Below are 22805 nucleotides of genomic sequence, written 5' to 3' on the forward strand. Positions count from 1 at the left end.
ATGGCAGAGAAAGAGCTACAGTTTTAAAGTCAGCACCCACCTGATGGCCATACGTTCCCGGTAATCCAGATCACAGCTCTGCATGGAGTCCATGCAGGCGTCCTGAGACACACCCTGCTGCTGCAGGCGAGAGGGCACAGTAAACTGGTGCACAGAAGCGTTGGGCTGTGAGATTGTGTGGTAAGGAGGAGGAATGCTGTTGCTGGTCTCACTGCGGTAGTCACTGTCTCTGTCATCCACTGCACTATCAGGGTCTTCCAAGGCTAAGAAACAAACGTAGTTAGAGCACAACTCACCAATTCCACTCAGATGGGCAAGCAGCACCCATTTCACACTTCACAGCAAAATGTCTTTTAAGAGGCCTTTTCTGTAATGCTGGGGTCCTAAAAAGGCAATGCAGAGTGTGAGCTCATGTTCTCCAAATTTATATTGAAGAGTTCCCTGTTTACCTTTCCTTCTCTCTCATTTGCCACGTCCTTATAAGCCAACATTTACTTTTTTTGTTTTCCCTTCAACCACTGCTGACAAATAGGAGCACAAGATGCTTTTAATTTAGGGAACTTTTTTGGATTCCTTTACTACAGTTGCAAAAACCCTAATAAAAACAATTCAGTTGTCAGAGAAGTACATTCCCCTGTGCAAAGTTGAGTCTGCCCTGAGGATTTTATTTTACTCTCGCTCATCTAGCGACTGATTTTAAAAACCCAATCAAACCAGAGGAGCAGAAAAGGAAATTAAAAAAAGCTTCTAACTTGTTTCCCTTTACATGTTTACAATCACTGTATCACTCCTTTCAACATACTTTACCAATATCAAAAATGTTTCATTTCTCTCAGGGACAGAGATTATCGAAAGGCTATCATATGCTTGTCAGTCAAGAGGAAAGCCAAAATCAACTAGCAGAGTAACTCTGCCGGTATACAAGTTATTTCTTCTTATTGTAATTGCTACATTTAACACATTCCTGTAGCTACATTTAATCGTCCCATTTAGAAACTTCAAGAAGTCAACACAAATGTCTGTTGTGTAAATACCATCGCAACAAAAAAGCTCCCGCCACATATTGCGCCTCTCCCTTGAAAGAGATCGCAACTTATAACCCTTCTAAAAGAGAAGAAAAATGAAACTTCTAGTCTGACATCTGTTCATGGCCTAAAAAATAAAGCTCCTACTAGGCCGTGCAGTATGGCAACTTTATCTTTGCAAGTTTCCAGTCAATAAATAGATAACCGTGATAAAGCAGGTGAAGTGCATTGCGAACATGCTTGAAATAAAGAAAAATCACAACCATCAGCCATTATTCCTCATGACCACCACTAGCACCAAAGCCTGAATAGAAAGGACAATCAAATCAAAGCTCTGTCTGAGAAGTTGATTCCGTACTTCATGCATGCCTCAATCAGCCAGCATCACAGCACAGACTGATTGGGACTGAGCAAGGAAATAAAAATACAGGTTGGTTTCTTCGTTTGCTTTCCCCATTTCTTTGACAAACAAATGGAAGTTTAATTCTGGATATTCCAGATTGAAATTATCCACAGTAGATGGATACATGTTTTCCATTGAAGGTTTCATTTCTTTTGACTTAACAGTTTCTATTGTTTCATATAATTTAAGGTTTGCTATTACTGAAACAATCTGTTTCCCTTAATATAGTGCAAAGGTATAGTAATATCCTGACACGGAAGCAAACAAAAACCACCTCCACTGGAGAACGTCAGCACATCTAGTTGAAATCTCCTTCAAACAGGCTTTCTATTCATAAATCAAAGCTAGTCAATTTGATTGTCTTCAATGAACATAGCATATAGTCTTCTGCTTCTTAATAGACTAATGCTATGCAGTTCTTGTCAGTTTCCATACATTAAACAGAAATGAATTGCTATTATGTTGAATTATTTGGATTCATTAAAAACCAAAGAGGTGCCAATCTTGCACTCTAGTTGGAAAAGAAAAACTGGAACCCCATAAAATACAGAAACAGTAACCATGCAGCAAAAAAAAAAAAAAAAAAAATCAACAATTTCCCCCTTACAACACTCAGTCTTGGAAACCTGATCAACTTAGAAAAGGATTTTAAAACTGCTTACTCCTCAAAAACAAACAAAACCAATACGGCCCTGCTGTGTAAAATTTAATGACCTGATGTGCAATGGTGCTGACTACCCCTGAGAAGTTAAGTCCTAAATCTTTGGGGCAGGGACTGTCATCTATCTGTTTGCCCAGTATCTAGCACAATGGGACCCCAGCCTCAGAAGGATAACACAGTGCTACTTCGAAGGTTAGTGTCACCACAGCTGACTTGCATCACACTAAAACAATGGCACTGTTACTATACCTCATACTTATAATTATGGAAGCATGTGTGTATGTCTCACTCTATACTAAATATTTGGGGTTCCCTCTGGCAACTACTTAATGTTTTTCTGCAAACCCCTCAATTTAGGGCATACTGAATAATGAAGAAATGGTGACATCCCTCAGTGCAGCATAACACTTTCCAGTTAACGCCACTAAACCACCTCGCGATTATGCATTTGTATGGTCAGTCTTTCAAAGGACATTAGCTCACTACACTGACTGTAGAGAATCCACCTTACAGTACAAAGGGTAAAATTCTCCACTCTGAAGAGTTCCAATAAATGTTCTGCTCTTCTGTAACAATGGTGACGCACATTACGTCTCAGTAAGGAAGTTCTCCCCGCAGAGAGAATCACAGCAATAATTTAGTGTTGTTGTAGCCATGTCGGTCCCAAGGTATTAGAGACATAAGGCGAGTGAGGTAATATCTTTTATTGGACCAACTTCTGTTGGTGAGAGTTCTTCTTTAGCTCGAAAGCTGGTCTCCCTCCCCAACAGAAGTTGGCCCAATACAAGATATTACCTCACCCACCCTGTCTCTCCAAAAGCAGGAATTTAGCATTTGTAAAATTGTAGATTAAATTTATACATTAATCATCCAAGTTGATAGAATATAAGTATTTATAACACGTGGCACCAGGATTTCTCTATGTCATCATTAATGCACAACATGTGTAGACTCATGGGTCCCAAGTTAGAGCATGTTTTACTGATAGCAATTTTAAAGAATAGGAGTCCATAACCCAGTGATAACAATGAGGCTACATCAAACATATACTGTATCTTTGATAAATGCCCTGAGCATCGGCAGTATGTCTAGGGATGTTAACACCACTAGAAAGCAAGACTGGTGGCAAGTATACTAATAATTTAGGCCCAGATTCTAGTTCACTTACTTATGTTGAACAGCACCTTACTGCACACGCAGCCCCACTTCAGTGCCTTGCTCCATGAGTAGTTCCATGGACGAGTCAGCGTGAGTAAGGATATCAACGTCTGTCTCTTACACAGGCAGCAGTATGTTTTACTTTAGCAGAAGTGTTTAGCAAGATGCAGTGGCTGTGACATGAGTGCATTAATATTCTTGTTACTAAAAGGTATTTAATTCATCCTAAGAAAAAGAGGAGACTGACAACAACTTGCAGAAGCAGTTTTGCAGATACATTATCCATTCAATAAAAAGGAACAGGTATTAATGCTTACTATGTTTTAGCAAAATAATCTTCACACAAATGAATGGGATAACTTACAGCATCATCTGCCTGAGGATGCTGCTGCTGTCAGTTTTCCCACTCCCGCTAAGCCATCGCAGAGAAGATAGTCTTTGAAAACCAGTATGTTAGTAACTAAAGATATAATGGCACGCACTGGTAAAAAGACTTCAAGGAATTGGTTTAGGAAACTTCACATGCACCAAAAGCTCTCAGGGGATGCAAACAGTCTCTCAGTCTACAGTCCTACTGTGTAAAGGGGATAAACCCAAGGGAAAGGGAAAAGGCATGCTCTGCTCTGATAAATAACTGAATATTCATGCATACAGTCAACATATACAATGAAAAGCTATTGGACAAAGTCACATCACACAGAGGGATTGACAGAGTAAGGATCTAGAGCCTGAAAAGAAAAAGCAAGACAAGAGACAGCAAGTACACATGTGAACTTTGGGGAGCTGGCATATCCAATTCCAAATTCCCTATTTTCATCAGTACAGTAATTCTGATGCAACTGCCACAGGGCAGAGAGCATTTAGTTATTTTTATACTGGTCTCAAAACAGTTTCAACTCATTTCTGCCCCAGCCATGTCAATCAGGTTTACATTTGGACAAGTGTTTTTCTTTAAAAATCTTGTTTTCTAGGGGGTTGACAGCACCACCATTACTTGAGGGAGAAACTGGCTATAAAAATCCTCAACCCAGGGCCAGCTGCGAAGGAGGGGCTTCTCCCAGAATAAGTTTCAACTTGTTTAGAATTGCCTGGTGGTTTAATGGCAATTTCTTGTGCTGTCCCTTGAGAGTTGGGATCCAGTTCCCAAGCTTGATCTCACTCCTAAGGATATCACAAGCAGTGGTAAGAGCAATGCAGTATGCCAAGTCCTAGGACAATGGAGATGGGGGAGAGTGCTTTGAATTCCACTCCAATGACCTCACACCCCCTCACCAAAGAGAAGAGCCATTTACATGACTCCAGCTTTCTTAAACCTTTAAGTGACTGTTGGGGAAAATTTGAGAGTGAAGTGTGATGAAGGAACAGGGGCTGTTACAATCTAGTCTCGCCTCCTGCGTACAGAGGCCATAACTTCTTGCTGAATGAGTCATCACTTTTACAAAAACATCCCACTGGGCAAAAATATTTTGTCAAAGAAGAGTTAAAACTGATTGCATGTGGTCACTTATGTTAAAAACTTGAAAGCCAAAAATGAGTTTAAGTACAATTTTCCAGGTCATTAGTTTATCCAGACTATTTTGTATCACTGGGCACTTAAAGGGACATCAGAAACTTGAAATCTAGTCAATTTGAAATAAATGAGTTAACAGTTTCATATATTTTACCTGCCACCAAGCCTCCAATTTGGGGGATTTTACAACCAAATTTTCCTATTTTTTATTTTGTTTTTAAATCCCTTTTGTTAAAAAGAGCCACAGTAACCAGTAACCTGACTATACAAGGAAAACAGTTAAGCTTACAATGCACAAGAGGCTGCCAAAACACAATGAAAACAGATATCTTTTTTCTAATCTTTCCGTTATGATGATCCAGGTGTTCATTCTGGGTGGCATTTTAAAAGCCATCAGTGTTGGCCTAAGCCTACCCCTACCAAATTCAGGGTTAAAATACCACTGACTTCCAGGGAAGTAGGGGCAGGTCAACACTGAGCACTCCTGAAAACCTCATCCTAGAACAATACATAAAATAGTTTCAGAGACATGTCCCATTTAAGTTGGCTGGACCCTTTAAAAAAAATCTAAACAAGCAGATGGAATTGAGACAGTTAAATAGCCAAGACATCCTCTAGGCAGTCACAGTATGGCACACATTAAAAACCTGGCACTGGTGAGAGGTGTACACCTTCTGCTTTTCTTCCAGATCCCTGAGTTTCAATCCGGATTGAGTATAAAGTGACCGAAATAGTTCAGTGATTCCTGGTTTTTGCCCTTTTCTATCGTAGCCTTCCCATTAAGTTAGTTTTCTAATTTAATACTCTAACAGAGATGACATTTTTTCAACAAGTATCTCTTATTCAACAGATCTTCCAAGAAGCTGAGTACTTGTGTTCTCTGCTTAGCAGTCAGTATCTTCCCTATAAAAGGGAACTTTGTGGTGAGAAGACTTGCCAGGAACCAGTGTACTTGCACACCCAATTCAAAATACAGGACAGACAGAGAAAGGCCCTATTTCCAAAAAAATGGAATATAAATTTCATAGAGCAATCTACACTTTACAGTAGCTTACCCAGCAATACTGGGAAACTCTCACACAGTGGCATGAGAATAATACAGATTCCTCTCCGAATTTGTAGCAAACGGGTTTAAAGTGATGAAGTTTCACCTACTTTGAGACAGAAGCAATGCATGTATAACAGCAGCATCTTACCAGACGATCAGCTAAACTCGACAAGACACAAGAGAACATATCATTAAGGCAATTACCTTATAGCAAAACCCTCCTACTCCCCCTTTCAAATGTGCTGTCTATGACATGAATTGTACCTGCACACCATTTTCTGCTCACACTGTATGCAAATTAATGTACGAAGTGGACAGGTAAGAATGTACTCAGTGGATGTTGACTCCAGTAAACTTCTATAATATACTGGAAAGGAGGAAAAATATTAATCCCTAACTGAAGGAAGGCCAGTACTTTCTAAAGCTTTCCCTCCCATGAGTTGCACATGAAAATGAAGTTTTTAAAATCTCTGATCTTTATAATTTAAAAGTAGATGGAAAAATCTAATTATTCCTTAATTGACGCTCCATAGCTATTGAAAGTAAATCTCCCTAGCCATTCAGAAATCCAGTAAATTGTGTGCAAGGCTAGAAGAAAGTACCATAGGTATGAGTTTTAAACCTTTCTTTATTGGGGACGGTCTGAATGAATATGAATGTGATTTCATACCAAATAGTATGTAATAAATGTGCCAAACCGGAAAAGTGGAGCTGCCAAAAGAGCAAGGAACTCCAGAAAATAAAGGGCATTTTTCTTCTCAAATGCTCCATCAAAACAGGAGGTTATGTTCCCATTGCTGTAAGGAGGCACAATGTTTGGCAGCCCCTATGAAGTGCGGTGTATTTGGATATCACCTAACTGGTCTGACTTGCGTACAACCTTCCCCATAGAGAACAACCCTATTGCAGGACCATCAAGCACAGGAAAGAGAGAGAGAAGCAAGTGGCAACGTAACAGGGTGGTCTGTCCCCTTTAAGGAGGGGGCAGGGAACTCAAGGCCAGCCCATCCTGTTCCATGACATGGCCTCTTTAAGGGAGCAGCAGACAAGCTGGGCAATGGGAACCAGGTTTAAATAAGGAGTTACCTCCTGAATAGGATAAAACCCAGCTGTCAGCTGACTCCACAGGAGAGAAGGGAAGCTCCATGAAGCAATGCTGAAACCTGGCTACAGATGGGCTGGGAAGCCAGCTTGAACCACTGCATAGCCTCAAGACTGTGGGCTAAGGAATTCCTTAACTAGGTGTAGAGGTGTGGACCTGAAGGGGCCACAGAAGACACTATTTTTATAAAGACTTAATTGGACTCCAGGAAGGGGAATATTACTTTAAGTACTTAGGGCTGCGAATAAGTTAGTTGGGAGAAGCCAGAGGGAACAGAGGTGTCCCTGCAGGGTTCTGCTGTGCCACCAGGGGACATACTCTGGGACAGCACCCTGTCACCAGCAAATTTCAGAGAGACAAAGTGGGTGAGGTAATATTTCTTATTGGACCAACTTCTGTTGGCGAGAGACAAGCTTTCAAGCCACACTGAACTCTTCTTCAGGTCTGGGAAAATTCTGACATTTTAAATGTTTCAGAGTGGTAGCCATGTTAGTCTGTATCAGCAAAAAGAATGAGGAGTACACTTGTGGCACCTTAGAGACTAACAAATTTATTTGAGCATAAGCTTTCGTGGGCTAAAATACACTTCACCGGATGCATGCAGTGGAGAATACAGTAGGAAGATATATATACACAGAGAACATGAAAAAATGGGTGTTGCCATACCAACTGTAACGAAACTAATGGGGGGAAATTAGCATGGAGAAATAATTTTTACTTTGTGTAATGACCCACCCACTCCCACTCTTTATTCAAGCCTAATTTGATGGTGTCCAGTTTACAAATTAATTCCAATTCTGCAGTTTCTCGTTGGAGTCTTTTAGGTCTGAAATTGAGTGACCAGGTGTTCTCCGACTGGTTTTTGAATGTTATAATTCTTTTGCGTAGAGATTGTCTGGTTTGGCCAATGTACACGGCAGAGGGGCATTGCTGGCATATATCACATTGGTAGATGTGCAGGTGAACGAGCCTCTGATGGTGTGGCTGATGTGATTAGGTCCTACTCAATCTCTACGCAAAAGAATAAATGGACACAAATCAGATGTCAAGAATTATAACATTCAAAAACCAGTCAGAGAACACTTCAACCTCCCTGGTCACTCATTTCAAAACTAAAAGTCGCAATGCTCCAACAAAAAAAACCCTATTTCCCCATGCTAATTTTCCCCCTATTGTTACTCACACCTTCTTGTCAACTGTTTGAAATGGGCCATCCTGATTATCACTACAAAAGTTTTTTTTCTCCTGCTGATAATAGCCCACCTTAATTAGTCTGTTACAGTTGGTATGGCAACACCCATTTTTTCATGTTCTCTGTGTATATATATCTTCCTACTGTATTTTCCTCTGCATGCATCCGATAAGTGAGTTTTAGCCCACGAAAGCTTATGCTCAAATTTGTTAGTCTCTAAGGGGCCACAAGTACTCCTCATTCTTTTTGACATTTTAAAAGGTTTATACTCTGCACGCTATGTGATGCAACAGACAATGGGCAAAAAGATAGTACGTTTAAGGAAATTGAAGAAAATAGTATTTTACATAGAGTACAGTCAATCCGTGGAATTCTCTGCGACAAGGGGACATGCAGAGAAGTACTGTGACAGGATTATAAGGGGACTAAATAATTGACCATTAATATTTTACTTAAGTAAGCCTCAAGAAGGATATGGGTAATTAAGCCTCATGCTTTGGGTCATAAGCTAATCACTTTGGGTTAGACAGGGAATTCCCCCCCTGCTGCCGCCACTCACATACAACAGCACTATAGAAGAGATTAGCTCTCCCAGGATAGAGGGCATGGCTTAAACTAAGATGAATGTATTTCCCCGCAGTGACAGACTGAATAGAGAAAACACTAAGGAGAGAATAGTTTATATTGGTCCAAAGTAGCATAACTAAGCCTAATGAGATAAAACTGAACAAAAGAAATTTTAAGCCAAATATGAAATACTTTCAACAGTAAGCAAACTACAGACAAAGGAACTGTCTGCTCAAGGGAAGCAGTAGAAGCCCCATTACTAAAGTGATTTAAAATTAGACTGGACTAGACCCTCCTTGAAGAGAATGTGTGGCCAGAGGGGGCTGGATTAGATCATTTACTGTGATAGAAATCAGAGATGAAAAACACCTATTATCTGATATGAAAGCCTCCCATTACCGCCTACCCTTATGCCTTCTGGATCTAGCATGCCTGTCAGATAGTGATTCCCATGTACAGTAACACACACACACACACACAGGCCAGAAAGGAGAAGACCAAGTTGCCTGGTTGTTGGAATTCCTTCTCTGACAAGGGATGGATTTGTATCTCGATCTGTCTGCTGGCCGTTACAGCACACTAAGTTAGGTCCCACAAGTTTTCCCTCTACATAAGGATGTCCATTCTGGGTCAGACCAATGGTTCATCCAGCCCAGTATCCGGTCTTCCAACAGTGGTCAATGCCAGATGCTTCAGAGGGAATGAACAGAACAGGCAATTATAGAGTGATCCATCCCCTGTCGGCCAATCCTTGCTTCCAGCAGCCAGAAGTTTAGGGACACCAAGAGCATGGGGTGGCACCCTTGCCCATCTTGGCTAATAGCCAATGATGGACCTATCCTCCAGGAACTTATCTGATTCTTTTTTGAATCCAGCTATACCTTTGATCTTCACAACATCCCTTGGCAATGAGTTCCACAGGTTTAATGTGTGTTGTATGAAGAAGTGCTTCCTCCTCTTTGTTTTAAACCTGCTGTCTATTAATTCCTTTTGGTGACCCCGGTTCTTGTGTTATGCGAAGGGGTAAATAACACTTCCTTATTCACTTTCTCCACACCATTCATGATTTTAGTGTCTTTATAGATTATTTAAAAAGTATCTTTTTGTCTGTAACAGCTCCTTTTCCTTTTTAGTCATGGTGGTATTTTTTGGTCTTCTCCCCCTTCCCCCAATTTGGGGTACACATATAGTTTCAGCTGTATTATACTCTTTTTTTAAGTTTCCATGCTACTTGGAGGCATTTCACTCTTGTGACTGTTTCTTTTGATTTCCATTTAACTAACCTCCTCATTTTTGTGGTAGTTCCCCTTTTTGAAGTTAACTGCTTCGGTGGTGGGTCTCTGCTATTTTCCCCCTTTCATACATGTTAGATTTAATTACATTATGGTCAGTATTGCTGAACAGTTCAGCTGTATTTACCTCTTGGATCAGATTCCCTGTGCCACTTAGGACTAGATCGAGAATTGCCTCTCCCTCTGTGGGTTCCAGGACTGGTTGATCCAAGAAGCAGTCACCAGTAGTGTCTAGAAATTCTCTCTCTACCTTCCACCCTAAAGTGATACGTTCCCAGTCAATCTGGGGATAGTTGAGATTCCCCATTATTATTGGGTTTTCTGTTTCTGTAGCTTCTCTAATCTCCCTGAGCATTGCACAATCATCCTGGTCAGGTGATCGGTAGTATATTCTTACTGCTATATTCATATTATTTAAGTATGGAATTTCTCTCCATAGAGATTCTATAGTACAGTTTGAGTCCTTTAAATTTTTCACTAAATTTGACGCTATGCTTCTTTCACATATAGTGCTACTTCCTCACCAACATGACCTACTCGGTCATTCCTATATACTGTATACCCTGGTATTACCATGTACCACTGATTATCATCATTCCACCAAGTTTCCGTGGTGCCTATTATATCTATATCCTCATTTAATACCAGGCACTCAAGTTGACCCATCTTAGTATTAAGACTTCTTGCATTTGTATAAAAAAGATGCTTATAAAATTTGTCACTATTTAGTTGTCTGCCTTCACATGATATAACTGAACAGGACTTTTTCATCTGACTGTTTCTCTTCAGCTCCTACCTGTAATTTATCAATTTCTATCCTCTATTAAGATATAGAGAATTTCCTTTAATAAATCCTCCTCTAAGGGATGTCTGTCTGAACCATGTGCTCCTCCGCACATCAGCTTTCCCCCAGCCTTTAGTTTAAAAACTTCTCTCTGACCTTTTTAATTTTACATGCCAGCAATCTGGTTCCATTTTGGTTTACATGGAGCTCATCTTTCCTATACATGCTCCTCCTTTCCAAAAAGGTTCCACAGTTCCTAACAAAACTAAATCCCTTTTCTGAATACCACTGTCTCATTAACACATTGAGAGCTTGCAGTTCTGCCTGTCGAACTGGCCCTGCACGTGGAACTAGAAACATTTCAGTGAATGCTACCATGGAGACTTTAATCTCTTTCCTAGATGCCTAAATTTGGCCTCCAAGACCTATGTCACTGGTACCATTATGTACCATGACCATTGGCTCCTCCCCAGAAACAGCACTGCACATTAGTCTATCTAGATGTCTCAGTAAGTCCTCAACCTTCAGACCTGGCAGCACTTCACCATGCAGTTCTCCCGGCCATCACAAACCCAACTATCTATACTTCTAACAATTGAATCCCCCATTACTATTACCTGCCTCTTTCTAATAATTGGAGTACCCTCCCTCCGATGGGTATCCTCAGTGCAAGAGGATACCATGACATCATCTGGAAGGAGGGTCCCAACTATGGAATCATTTCCCTCCGCTCCAGTTTGATGTTCTCCTTCCTTAGACTTTCATCCTCCTCAACAGCACAGAGGCTGCCAGACCAGGGGTGGGACCACTCAAATGTATCCCAGAAAGTGTCTTCTGTGTTCCTCTCAGTCTCCCTTAGTTCCTCCAATTCAGCCACTCTGGTCTCAAGAGTCCACACTTGGTCTGCTTGCAACATACGCACACACATGCCCTCGGCCCACAAGGCAGGTAATCATACAAGCTGCATTCAGTGCATTAACCTGGATCCTGGATTTTTTGTTGTTGTTTGTTTTTCTTTGGGGGGGGGGGGTATGTTTATTGGCCCAAGTTTAGAGAATGTTTATTAGGAATATCTGGCTCTCATGCTCCATCTCACAACACCCCCCCGGTTTGCTCCTCCTATTCACTAGCTTCTCTAGTTGCCTATGAACTGGCTTTTTAAACACATTCTACTTGAGTTAGTCCCACCTGCTTGTTCAGTGATCCTAAAGAGATTAGGGATCAAAGAATGGCAGACTAGTGCCTTGTTAGGCAGCACAGCCTTGCCTAGCAGGCCGCTAGGTTCAGCATATAGCCCGCTTTCCCCCCCCCCCACACACACACACACAAAGAGGCACAGGGCAAGCAAGCACACAACAGACAAATTAACGGACAAAAATCTCTAATGTATACAGAGTCCACATTTATCAGTTGCCAGAGTTTTATTCCTCAAGCAGCTATTTTGCCTTATTCTTAGAAAGGAAATATGGTTTGGTATTTGTTGGCAAACACTGACTTTCTAATGGAGGTCACAATCTTCCTGCCCTGCTCTACATTGATTTAAAAGGATGTAGCTGATGAAGGCAAAGTCACAAAGTAATGTTTCCACCCACAGGGTTGTCACTTTTGTTTGCCAGTTTCACAAACAATAACTTTTGTTTAAGGGTGAAGGTTGACAAGGTGTACAGGTAGCTAATGTGCTGCATCTCTGTATGACCCAGAGGTCTATTCCAATTCTGCTACTGGTTGCTAGACTTCCTCACCCAAAATCCTAATTTAAAAAAATAGACTGTTCAAGAACATGGCCAGAGCAAGAAAACGAATACAAAATCAAAGATGGAACAGGACGATAATACACACAAACATGAAGTTCCCATGAACACAGAAGGAAAGAAAACAGAAAAGGTTTTCCTATATGCATGAATATCCCTGATATTCTCATGCTGGAGCATGCTGCAGTGCTACAGAACCATGGAACTTGCAAGAAATTAAACTGTTACATACTCGGCTGCTCTTGCCATCCGAAATAACTCCAGTTGCCTGGGTGTAACACAAATGGCAGCAAAGAATAGGAGTGGAGAAAGAACGCTTAGAAAAATAAACCAAGGGAGAGTTTTTCCATGCATTTAAAAATGTCTTAGCTTGCGAAACTTAAACATGAAACAGCACTTATTTGTAACATTCTGCATCTTTACTAGCTCACTGACCTACCTCTCAGGGGTGTTTATAAACCACTCTGAACATTAAGATCGCTATGTGAACGCTAAGGATTATTAAACTATTATATTCCCATTACCAATTGGTAGCATATCTACAACACACTGCTTCCCAGTCAGGAGCACTGAACTCTGTACTTTCTAATTCCCATGTGTTACCATGATTCCAATCAGTATTGTCCATTAAACAAAATCAAGAGAGGAGAGAGTGTGGTCCAGTGGGAATACTGAACTAAGGGCTCAGGAGACATGGATTTTATTCCCAGCACCGCATGTGAATTAATGTCTCCATTTGTAAATCAGGATAATAGTACTTACCTGTTTGCAATAGCACTCTGAGATCTGCAGATTAACGTACCATAAGATGAGAGTAGAAATGCTGCTCTGAGTGCAAACTATACTGGGCAGAATCTTTTCTTAGCTTCAAACATTATAATGAAATATACTGTTCCAAAACACAGGACTTCTATAGCACTTTATACATCCAGAACACAGTTCAAACACTTCTCCCTTATACACCTAAGCAAATATCTCCATTTCACAAATAGTGAAACTGAGACAAAGCACAGGGCAGAAACTTGACCAAAGCTACACAACAAGTTAGTAGCAGAACAAGGATTAGAACTCAGGACTTCCTGACTTCCAGTTGGGTGCTCTGTCCTCTAAAGCACACTGTTAACCAAGGTCAGAATTTGATGTAGTTAAGGTAAGCGGTACATAACTTGACTACTGTACAGACCTCTTACAGTGAAGTTTGAATTACATAAACAGCATACACATCTAAACAAAATCAAGGCTAATATTGATAGAAATTAATGTTCAATTGTGCTTTAAAAAGTGAGTCTGGAAAGTGGATTTGACAGTTCCATGTTTATTGACTATTATTTCCATATCACGAGCACTCAAGTAACAAAGATTTTTCCCCTGCTCCTAACTGCCAGCCTTGCAAACTCTGGCTGAGATCCGAGGGCTAGTCCACACACAAACTTGCAAAGAAAAACATGAATTAAAACAGTTATGTAGGTGTACGTTTCTGTGCAGACATGTCAGATTACAAATAGTAACGTTTACTTTAGCTAAAACAATGTAACAAATCAACCTTTAAATAACCCAACTTTAGCTATGCGAAAATCAGTATCCATGCACAACTTCCACCGAAATAAGGGAAGCCATTTTTAATCATCATCTTGTGTTATTTGGTACAAGTTTGCATGTCGACCAGCCATTAGAGTTAAACTGGCTCTCCCCCTCTTCTCCATCAGTTATAAAGATTCTGTGAGCCAAATTAGACCCTTAAATCATCCAAGCAAGCCCGCCCTTCAGATCACACCCTCAAGGACACCCATTGAAAGCAATGGGTTTGTATAGGTGTGACTAACTGAGGCCTCAAATCCAGGTCACTCCTGCTTATGCTCTGCAAAAATTAGCAAGAATAGAAAAACCTATGAACACTAGATTGTGTCACTAAACTGAGTAGACATGACTGCCTGAATAAACGTGGTGAATTAGAAGGTATTTTTACTGAGTCCATAAGTAAAGAACCGTAAATTAAATAAGTGAATAGTTAAGCAAATAAAGTTAAATACTAGAAAGAACCTTGACATCCAATTAACTATAAACCTCAACCAAGTTCAAAGTTCAAAGTGCCGAGTGTAGCAGACTTGCATCCAGAAGTCAAACGTTATCTCAGTCACTAGCAGCACCTGTGACAAAACTGCCACTGAAACACCAGTACTTGACTGAACAAGCCAGAGTGAGAATTTCAGCACAGACATGCCTATCTGTGTCAGAAGCCTGCCAACCTGAACTGGCTAAAAGCTTGTGTGACCCTAATCCAATGCCTGGTAAGGGCAACTGGAAGCCATTGTTGTCTGACATTTCCCAGACGGCAGCAAAAGTCTCTGTAAAACAGAAGTGGCCTAATGAATACATTTTACTGACATCTGAGCCTATTTCTGAGGAAAGAAAAGGACAGAGTGAAAAAATGTGAGAAGAATAGGCCTGGGGGGGGGCAGAGAGAATGGAAGCAGATAGCAAATGAGATCTAGCCAGGGACTAGACGAGAAGCAAAAGTGAAGAAAGAGAGAGGAGATGCAGAAAATAAAAGTCAAGAGGAGGAGCAGAGGAGGGCAGAGATACAAGCAATACACAAGAGCAAGCAAATGGTAGAACTTGGAGAACATACCGATTTACTTTTTCTTTATAAAGGAGTAAGGTCTGCAGATACAGGGTAGAACACATTATAAGGTGTTCCCTTCCTTATTAATTTGGAAGCCAGATCACCAAATCCTACATATAGCCTTGGTATCCAGGAATGAAATCCAGAAGCCTAAACTCCAGTATCACACTCAGTCCAATAGCCCACAGCTGCCCGGTGGCTACTGAGTAACCATTAGCTGCTAGATAAAAGGAGAAGTTCAATTTGTCGCAGGTAAATAGCAGGCGAACTGTAATGGCTGAAGCAATCAAGCTGCAGACATGCAGACGGAATCGTTATTAGAATTATAGCCCATTTGTGAACCAGTGATTGTACAGACTCGCTGTACTCAGATGGCCTGCTGCTAGTCTCATTTAAGATACAATATACTTGCATTTATTAATAAGTTAATCCATACACACCATCCTGAGCACCTTGTGGGAAATAGTATGAACAAAAATTACCATGATCAAAAAGCAACATTCAGGTTAAAACAAAAAACAGAGGCCCAGCAAACAACCCCTCCTCTCCCTCCACAAGTTCCACCCAGAGATAAGACTATAAACAAAGAACACTCCCAAAACTAGACACAAAACACCTCCTTTAGTATGAGGATACTGATTTACTCTGACCTACGTGGAGGGAAGTCCCAGGCCATTACAGGAAAAGAGGCTTGAAAATGCCTGAAATTGTCAGCAGATGTAGGGGATGGAAGCACAATAGCCTCGTCAAGGGAAGAGGAAGAAAAACGTAATGTTGGAGGAGCTTCCTCCTCCTGCTCTTCCTCAGTTGGTACTGGCAGAGTTTCCGTCTCTGGAGAGCGAGAGACCAATGGAGGAAGGAGAGGTGTAGGTCTCCGGCTTTGCTCCACAGGGGGTTTCCCGAATTGTGCACTGTACATGGCTCAAGGGTCCCAATATGGCCAATGTGGAGGAAGTGGAACATGAGGCTGCATCCATGGTGGTCCATGCCAACACTGTGCATATTGAGGATGAGTAGGAGTGATCTGTCTGGCAGACAAGGGAGCGATGGAGCTTTCCTTCTCCTCCTCGTCACTGGGGAAGGGAGGTGCTGTCTTGGGGCAAAAAGGGAGGAGTGTCATGAGTCTGGAAATGAGGGTGGAAGGTCACATTGAAGGAGAAGCGGACTCAGAAGTGTCTGATACCAGCAGGTCTTTAGAGTATCTAAACTCTCGTGGAGGAGGAAAAAGCACCATCGGTGCCGATGTACGACTCGGTGCCGAAGGACGTATCCCCCTATGGTGTCAGCGGATGGAGCCAGAGACTTGGCCGGCACTGAAAGTTTTGATGGTTCCAACAGCTTTGAGTGTGTCAAAATGGACACCGGTGCAAGGACTTTTGCTGGTGCCATAGCTCCTGCAGTTGGCTTGTCTTGCTCTCCAGACCTGAGACACGGTGCCGAGCGCTGTACATCTGCCCATTTAGGGTCTTTAGACAGTTTCTTCTTTCCCATACAGGAGGTACTCGGGCAGGCCCTGAAGCTATGTCCCTTGTCAGATGCTGTTGAGGCAACTGACCTGCAGGAGACAGTGTTCTGGTGGGCTGTGCCTCAAAGTGTGAGGATGAAGCCTGTTTCTTCTCGTCCGAGTGAGAAAGAGACAACTTTCTCTTCGAGGGGAGTGAGGATCAGCAAACAACCTGGCAGAACATGAAGGCCTCAAGGGGAGAATCTGAGCCTGGGTCTGATGCAGGCCACAGTGGTTTCTCCATGAGGAGAAATTTTAAGCAAATGTCCCGGTCTCTTCTGGCTCTGGCCATCAGGCCATGGCAGTGGGAACACTTTTCTGGAACGTGTCCTGCTCTCAGACAGTGAATACACTGTGGGTGGCTGTCTATTACCAGGAAGGCAGCCCTGCAGGAGACGCAACTCTTAAACATGGGGGATCCAAGCATAAGGGAGAGGGGAAAGAAGAGGACAAAGGAGGATGTGTTCAGTGAGATCCTGCAGGCCAGTGCTGCATCAGACCGTGAACATAGGCCCTGGAGAGCTAATATGGCCAACAGCACGGAGAAGGAAAGAGCAGACAGAAGAACAGCCCAGGAGTCCCAGGAGGACAAGGATAGGGAAATGCACCAGGACATAATGTGTCTTCTCAGAGAGCAATCTCAAACGCTGTAGAACCTGGTTGACTTCAAGGTCCAAAAATCCTGGACTCGCCACCTCTGATGGTCCTTCAAGAACTCCACGGTCACTACTCCCTACCCCACTCCCAACATACCACGTAGCATCACAAGCCACATCCTTACCCGTACCATTCCACACCAGCAGAAAACTAGGAAAACCATAGCTTCATATACAGTGACCTGTGAGAACCACAGCTGGTGTATGTGCAGCCACAACAGACGACATTTATGGACTGAAATGATTGCCACCTTTCCAATTTTAAACTTCTACTCCATTAATGTATGTTAACAGTTTGTATTGCATTTCCTGTGTATTTTTACACATTGTTTTTCTGCACCATTTTTGCCACTCGATACATCTCTATTTTTGAAGAATAAAATTACCTTTATTAGTTCAGAATACACATTGCAGAATGCAGAGGTACTCAAAGTACACAGTGCCAGTAAATGTACAGCAAGCACCACATAATTCAGAGCTTCAGGAAAACACTTAGTTCTACGAACAGCAAGCATTACCCAATTCCTAGCAGCACCCAAAGCTCCAGGCCCAAAGAACAGTCCAGCACAGAACGCTACTGTTCTCACTCATTGAAGTGCTCTTTTAAAGCACTCCTCAAAATGAATAGCTCCCTGATGAGCTCTTGTATAGCCTTCTTTCTGGCTGCTGAAAATCAGCAGATGGCCAGTCCACCTCTACCCCCCATCCTGGCAGCAGCTTTCCCCCCTTTCCCTTATAGGTGTTATGCAGGACACAGCAGGCAGCTATAACCATTGGGATATTTTTCTCACTGAGCTCCAATCGAGTAAACACCACCAGCATCCTTTTAATCTTCCAAAAGCATATTCAACAGTCATTCTGCACCTGCTGAGCTGGCAGGTAGATCTTTCCTTGGTGCTGTTGTGATGACCAGTGTATGGCACCATGAGGCAGGGGAGAAAGGAAGAGGCTGGGACCCCAAAATAGCTATTGGCATTTCAATGTCACCAATGGTAATCCACCAGTTCGGAAAGAATGTCCCTGCTTGCAGCTACCTGAGCAGACCTGTGTTCTTAAAGATGTGAGCATCAGGCACCTTCCCTGACCAGCCCACATAGACATCAGTAAAGCATCCCCAGGGATCCACCAGCTTGTGCATAACCGCAGACAAGCAGCCCTTTCTATTTAAGTGCTCTGTGGCAAGGTGTGCTGGTGTCAAAATAAGTATATGCATGCTTTATCGCCCCACCCCAGTGCAGGAACCCCACTGGTACAAATTGTGCACTGTGTCCCACACACTGCCAGTTGTCAGTCCTGCGTAGCAGGAGATGATTAATGATGATTAATATACACTTGCATGACAACAGCCCCCACTGTGGATTTTCCAACTCCTAAAATGATTTCACACTGACCAATACCAACTGAGACGCAAGCTTCCAGAGTGCAATCACCACTCACTGCTCTGCTGTCAATGGCCTGGAGATCTGGGGTGAGCTCAGCACAAGATCCAGGAATGCGTTCTTTCACATCCTAAAGTTATACAGCCACTCCTTGTTACCCAAAAGCTGAATTACAATACCCTAACCAGTGCCCCACGAATGCCATCAACAGCCTTGAATTGGTATTCACTATGTCCCTTATCAAACTGTCCTTGAAGAAACTATCGTGTCCCCCACTGTTGAGGTACTTCCTCAGGGTCTGCAAATACAGGAGAATTGTGAAGATCCTGTATTTGCAACATTCATCTGTGTAGTGCAGATTTCTGTGGGGTTCATGCTTCTATCACAGATGACAGATACCAAAAAGTGCCTTGTGGGTGGTTTTTTTTTTTTTTAAAGGCGCAAAAATTATGGGATATGAATGGCATGCGATAGAGAAAGTTGCATGCTGGCAACATGACCCCTAGCTCCCAGAGATCCCTGGGTGAGTTATTTCTATCCCACAACACTGAAAATTTCCCAAAAGGCATTATACGCTGGACCATGACGCACTGTGCTACTATCTGTGATGCACTAAATTTTCCATTAACGCAAGAATTCCCGGTGATTACAAGCAGCAAAGTATGCATGAGCAATACGCAAACTTTGGCAGCTGTGCACCAATGTAACTTGCATCAACCAAATTTTGTGGTATAGACATGGCCACAGATTCTCTCAAACTCTGCTTTTGTTTTTACTAACACCTACTTAACTTCAAAAAGAAAAGGAGGACTTGTGGCACCTTAGAGACTAACCAATTTATTAGAGCATAAGCTTTCGTGAGCTACAGCTGTAGCTCACGAAAGCTTATGCTCTAATAAATTGGTTAGTCTCTAAGGTGCCACAAGTCCTCCTTTTCTTTTTGCGAATACAGACTAACACGGCTGTTACTCTGATACTTAACTTCAGACTCTGACATTTGGATGAAAGACTATGTCAAAGATTCAACATATCCGCTGCTCCTATTCAAATGCTAAAGCTAGCCATATATATGTGTGTGACATGCAGTAGGTCCTTCAGCGTAATCCGGAAAGACCAAAGTTGACATTCTTGATATTTTGAAGGTTAATAAATGCAGAACTAAATTTAAAACCCTTTCAAGTCATTTTTATACATCATAAGGCAACAAATATTTGAGCTGCAAAATGAGCAACAAGCTCAGTTTTGAAAAACAATCTCTTGCAGGTCACCTTTGAAGTATGGCTTCTGTTTACATTTTATTTAAAAGGTTAGAAACTTGCCAAAATTCAACACCTTGACTTTAATAGAAATGGAGGGAGGTAAAAGATGTAAAGTTACAGTTTAGAAAACATCCAAGCATCACATAAGATTAGCCTTAATCATTGATATTATAATAGCAAAATACATCCATTCTAAAATAGAGAGATTAAATAAACCAGCTACCATGTCTGCTTTAATTAAACACCAACATTATATGTCTGAGTTATCACATTATTTTGGAGTCATAAGCATCAACAAATTTAGTTTCAAATAAACCTCCAGTTAAGGATGAAGCAATGCTGAGGCTAAAGAACTCCTCTCACTAACACATTTTATAAAATACATCTAACTTCCCACAATTAGTTGAGCACAACATATGCTTGTTCTATGTCTCAATTATGTAACTACACAGGGGAGAACTTTTCCTACATTTTCACACTCCCAAGCGCAGATCAGAGTGCAGGATCACCAGAGACACTGAAGAATGTAGCAGAATATGAAGATTTAATGCAGTCTAATTTGAAGTGCTGCATGTCATTTCATTACTATTTACACATTTGTTGAAGTGGCTGGGTTGCATTCCACACTGTTGGACTGCTACCATTTATTGCTGTCCACTTTTTACACTCAAGCTGCTAAATCACTCAATCTGTTTTACTGTTGATCCCAATGCTCTGTGCTGAGTGAAAGCAGACAATGTCTAATCAAGTTTAACCAGCAAAGTTTGGGCACTAGAATTTCCAATGTACTTGATGGTGTTGATTAAGTACTTCCCTTTAGAAGGCAAACAGAGCTTCGCAGATTCTGTTCCGTTATGCCCCCAGCCTTTAAAAAAAGGGGAGCAGACGTGGAGGGATAAATAATATGTACATTCTTGATAAAGGGACATAGATAGATTTTGCTCACAAATATTACTGCTTCCTGAAACAGCCACAACGACAAGTTCTCAGGAGGCAGAACTTAAGAGTGCAGCCATGTATCTGAAGGAAAAAATGAGTTTAAAAACCTTTTGACACAGGGCTTCTCTACACAGCAAGTTACAGCGCAGCAAGCTAGGCTGTGACTCTATAGCACACCAGTTTGCCATGCAGTAATGTCCCACGTGGATGCTGCTACAGTGCACTGCACCCTGGGACTTTCAGTATGCTGAGGCAGTGCCCAGATAGGACATTGTCGCGCAGCAAGCTTGGGGTGGGGGGAACTGTATATTCACACACTGGCTTCTGGCACAATAACTTGCCATGTAGACAAACCCTAACTTCTCTTCTACTCTCTCTCCCTCCTCCCCCCAGCATGTAAGGAGGTCTCTTCTCTCCAGGGGGGAAAAAAAGCTCTCAGATTTATGTTTGTTTACGTTATTTTCATTGCAAGTATCAGCTCCTTTTTCCCCTCTGTTCAGCTTTTAAACACTGCAAAACAAGGCCCAAGACCCAAGCTGACCTGTAAGGAGGAAAGGGTGAAGTTGGCAAAGGAGATGAGAGATGGAAGAAGGGAAATGGTGGGTGAAGGGGAGGTGATGTGCTTCACGGGATGGGGGTGGGACAGGGACATGAATATCTGCCTTTTCCCCCCTCTATAATTTACTTGTTGCCATTTGACACAACAGTTAATCCTTTAAGAGTGGATTTGTGTTTTTTTAATTTCATTTAATTTTCATATAAAATTTGAACCTATTTTCAGCATGCCAATGTTAGGGCCCTTCCTACTAACTGGACCCAGAGCCACAAACTCAGACCAAAGGCTGTGAAGTCTGAAACCAGGAAAAGTTATTGCCAGATTAGCAGGCACTTCCCTTAAATTATTACAAACCAATGCAACTCCCTTAATATCTGTGCACAAAGAGAAATTAGCAGAAGAGCACTGGTTAATTTTCTCCATGACAACAGGATGCCAGTTGTGTCCATAGCATAGTACTCACATCAAACAGAGCTGCCATCTGTCTTTTCAATTACAGGATACCCGTTCAATTACCAAGGCGCACAGGATTTTATTTGGCTTACAGATGCAATCATAAATAAACCCACTTGTTTTATACATTTCTTTCCTTCTTGAGGACACAATTTTGGAATACAGTAGATGGTTAAATATTACAGTCTGATAGCCTTTATATACAAAAACTGTGATGACAAATATAAGAATATAAGAAGGGCCATACTGGGTCAGACCAAAGGTCCATCTAGCCCAGTATCCTGTCCTCCAACAGTGGCCAATGCCAGGTGCCCCGGAGGAAATAAACAGAACAGGGAATCATCAAGTGATCCATCCCCTGCCGCCCATTCCCAGCTTCTGGCACACAGAGGCTAGGGACACCATCCCTGTCCATCCTAACTAATAGCCATTGATGCACCTATCCTCCATGAACTTATCTAGTTCTTTTTTTAACCCGGTTATAATCTTGGCCTTCACAACATCAATTCTACAATTGTAGAACTGCTACTCTCAGGGAAATTTGGAATCCTTGTATTTTGGTTTTCAATCTTAACAGACTTCCAGAGCAAAATTCATTACTCCAAGAACTATGCTTTTAGCTTCCACGAATAGCTTTAGTGGTAATTTCATGACCAGTTTAAATCATATTAAATTTAAGAAAAATTACATTCCATTGCTGTAGTAAAAATTCAAACTGTTACCTTTATTGCTGATACCAAAAGATTCATATTAATGTGTTTAATACATGAAGATGACATGCCATCTGAAAACCAAACTGTCCCAGCAGAAAAAATCAAGATAGGCAGTTGTGACTAACTCTTGGCAAATTATTAACTCAAAGTGAATCAGTCATAAATTTAATGTTTTTTCTATTCATAATCTATCCATGAACAAGTCATGATTTTTACCACTGTGCTATTTA

General features: G+C 41.6%; 1 protein-coding gene across 8 annotated transcripts in view; it reads right to left on the reverse strand.

Moving 5' to 3' along the window:
* The window catches only part of UNC13B (unc-13 homolog B), a 381168-nt gene that overhangs the window by 239896 nt on the left and 118467 nt on the right, over positions 1-22805 (reverse strand). For 5 of the 8 annotated variants that reach the window (XM_073343307.1, XM_073343303.1, XM_073343300.1 and 2 more), the window contains exons 8-9: positions 12726-12761; positions 41-263 (exon numbers count right to left, since the gene is read on the reverse strand). In XM_073343307.1, coding sequence (XP_073199408.1) covers positions 41-263; positions 12726-12761 — 259 coding nt within the window. The remainder of the gene's footprint in view (positions 1-40; positions 264-12725; positions 12762-22805) is intronic. The other 3 variants (XM_073343305.1, XM_073343304.1, XM_073343298.1) reach the window with 1 other exon arrangement.

This window comes from Lepidochelys kempii, chromosome 5, assembly GCF_965140265.1.
Source record: "Lepidochelys kempii isolate rLepKem1 chromosome 5, rLepKem1.hap2, whole genome shotgun sequence".
NCBI lineage: Eukaryota > Metazoa > Chordata > Testudines > Cheloniidae > Lepidochelys > Lepidochelys kempii.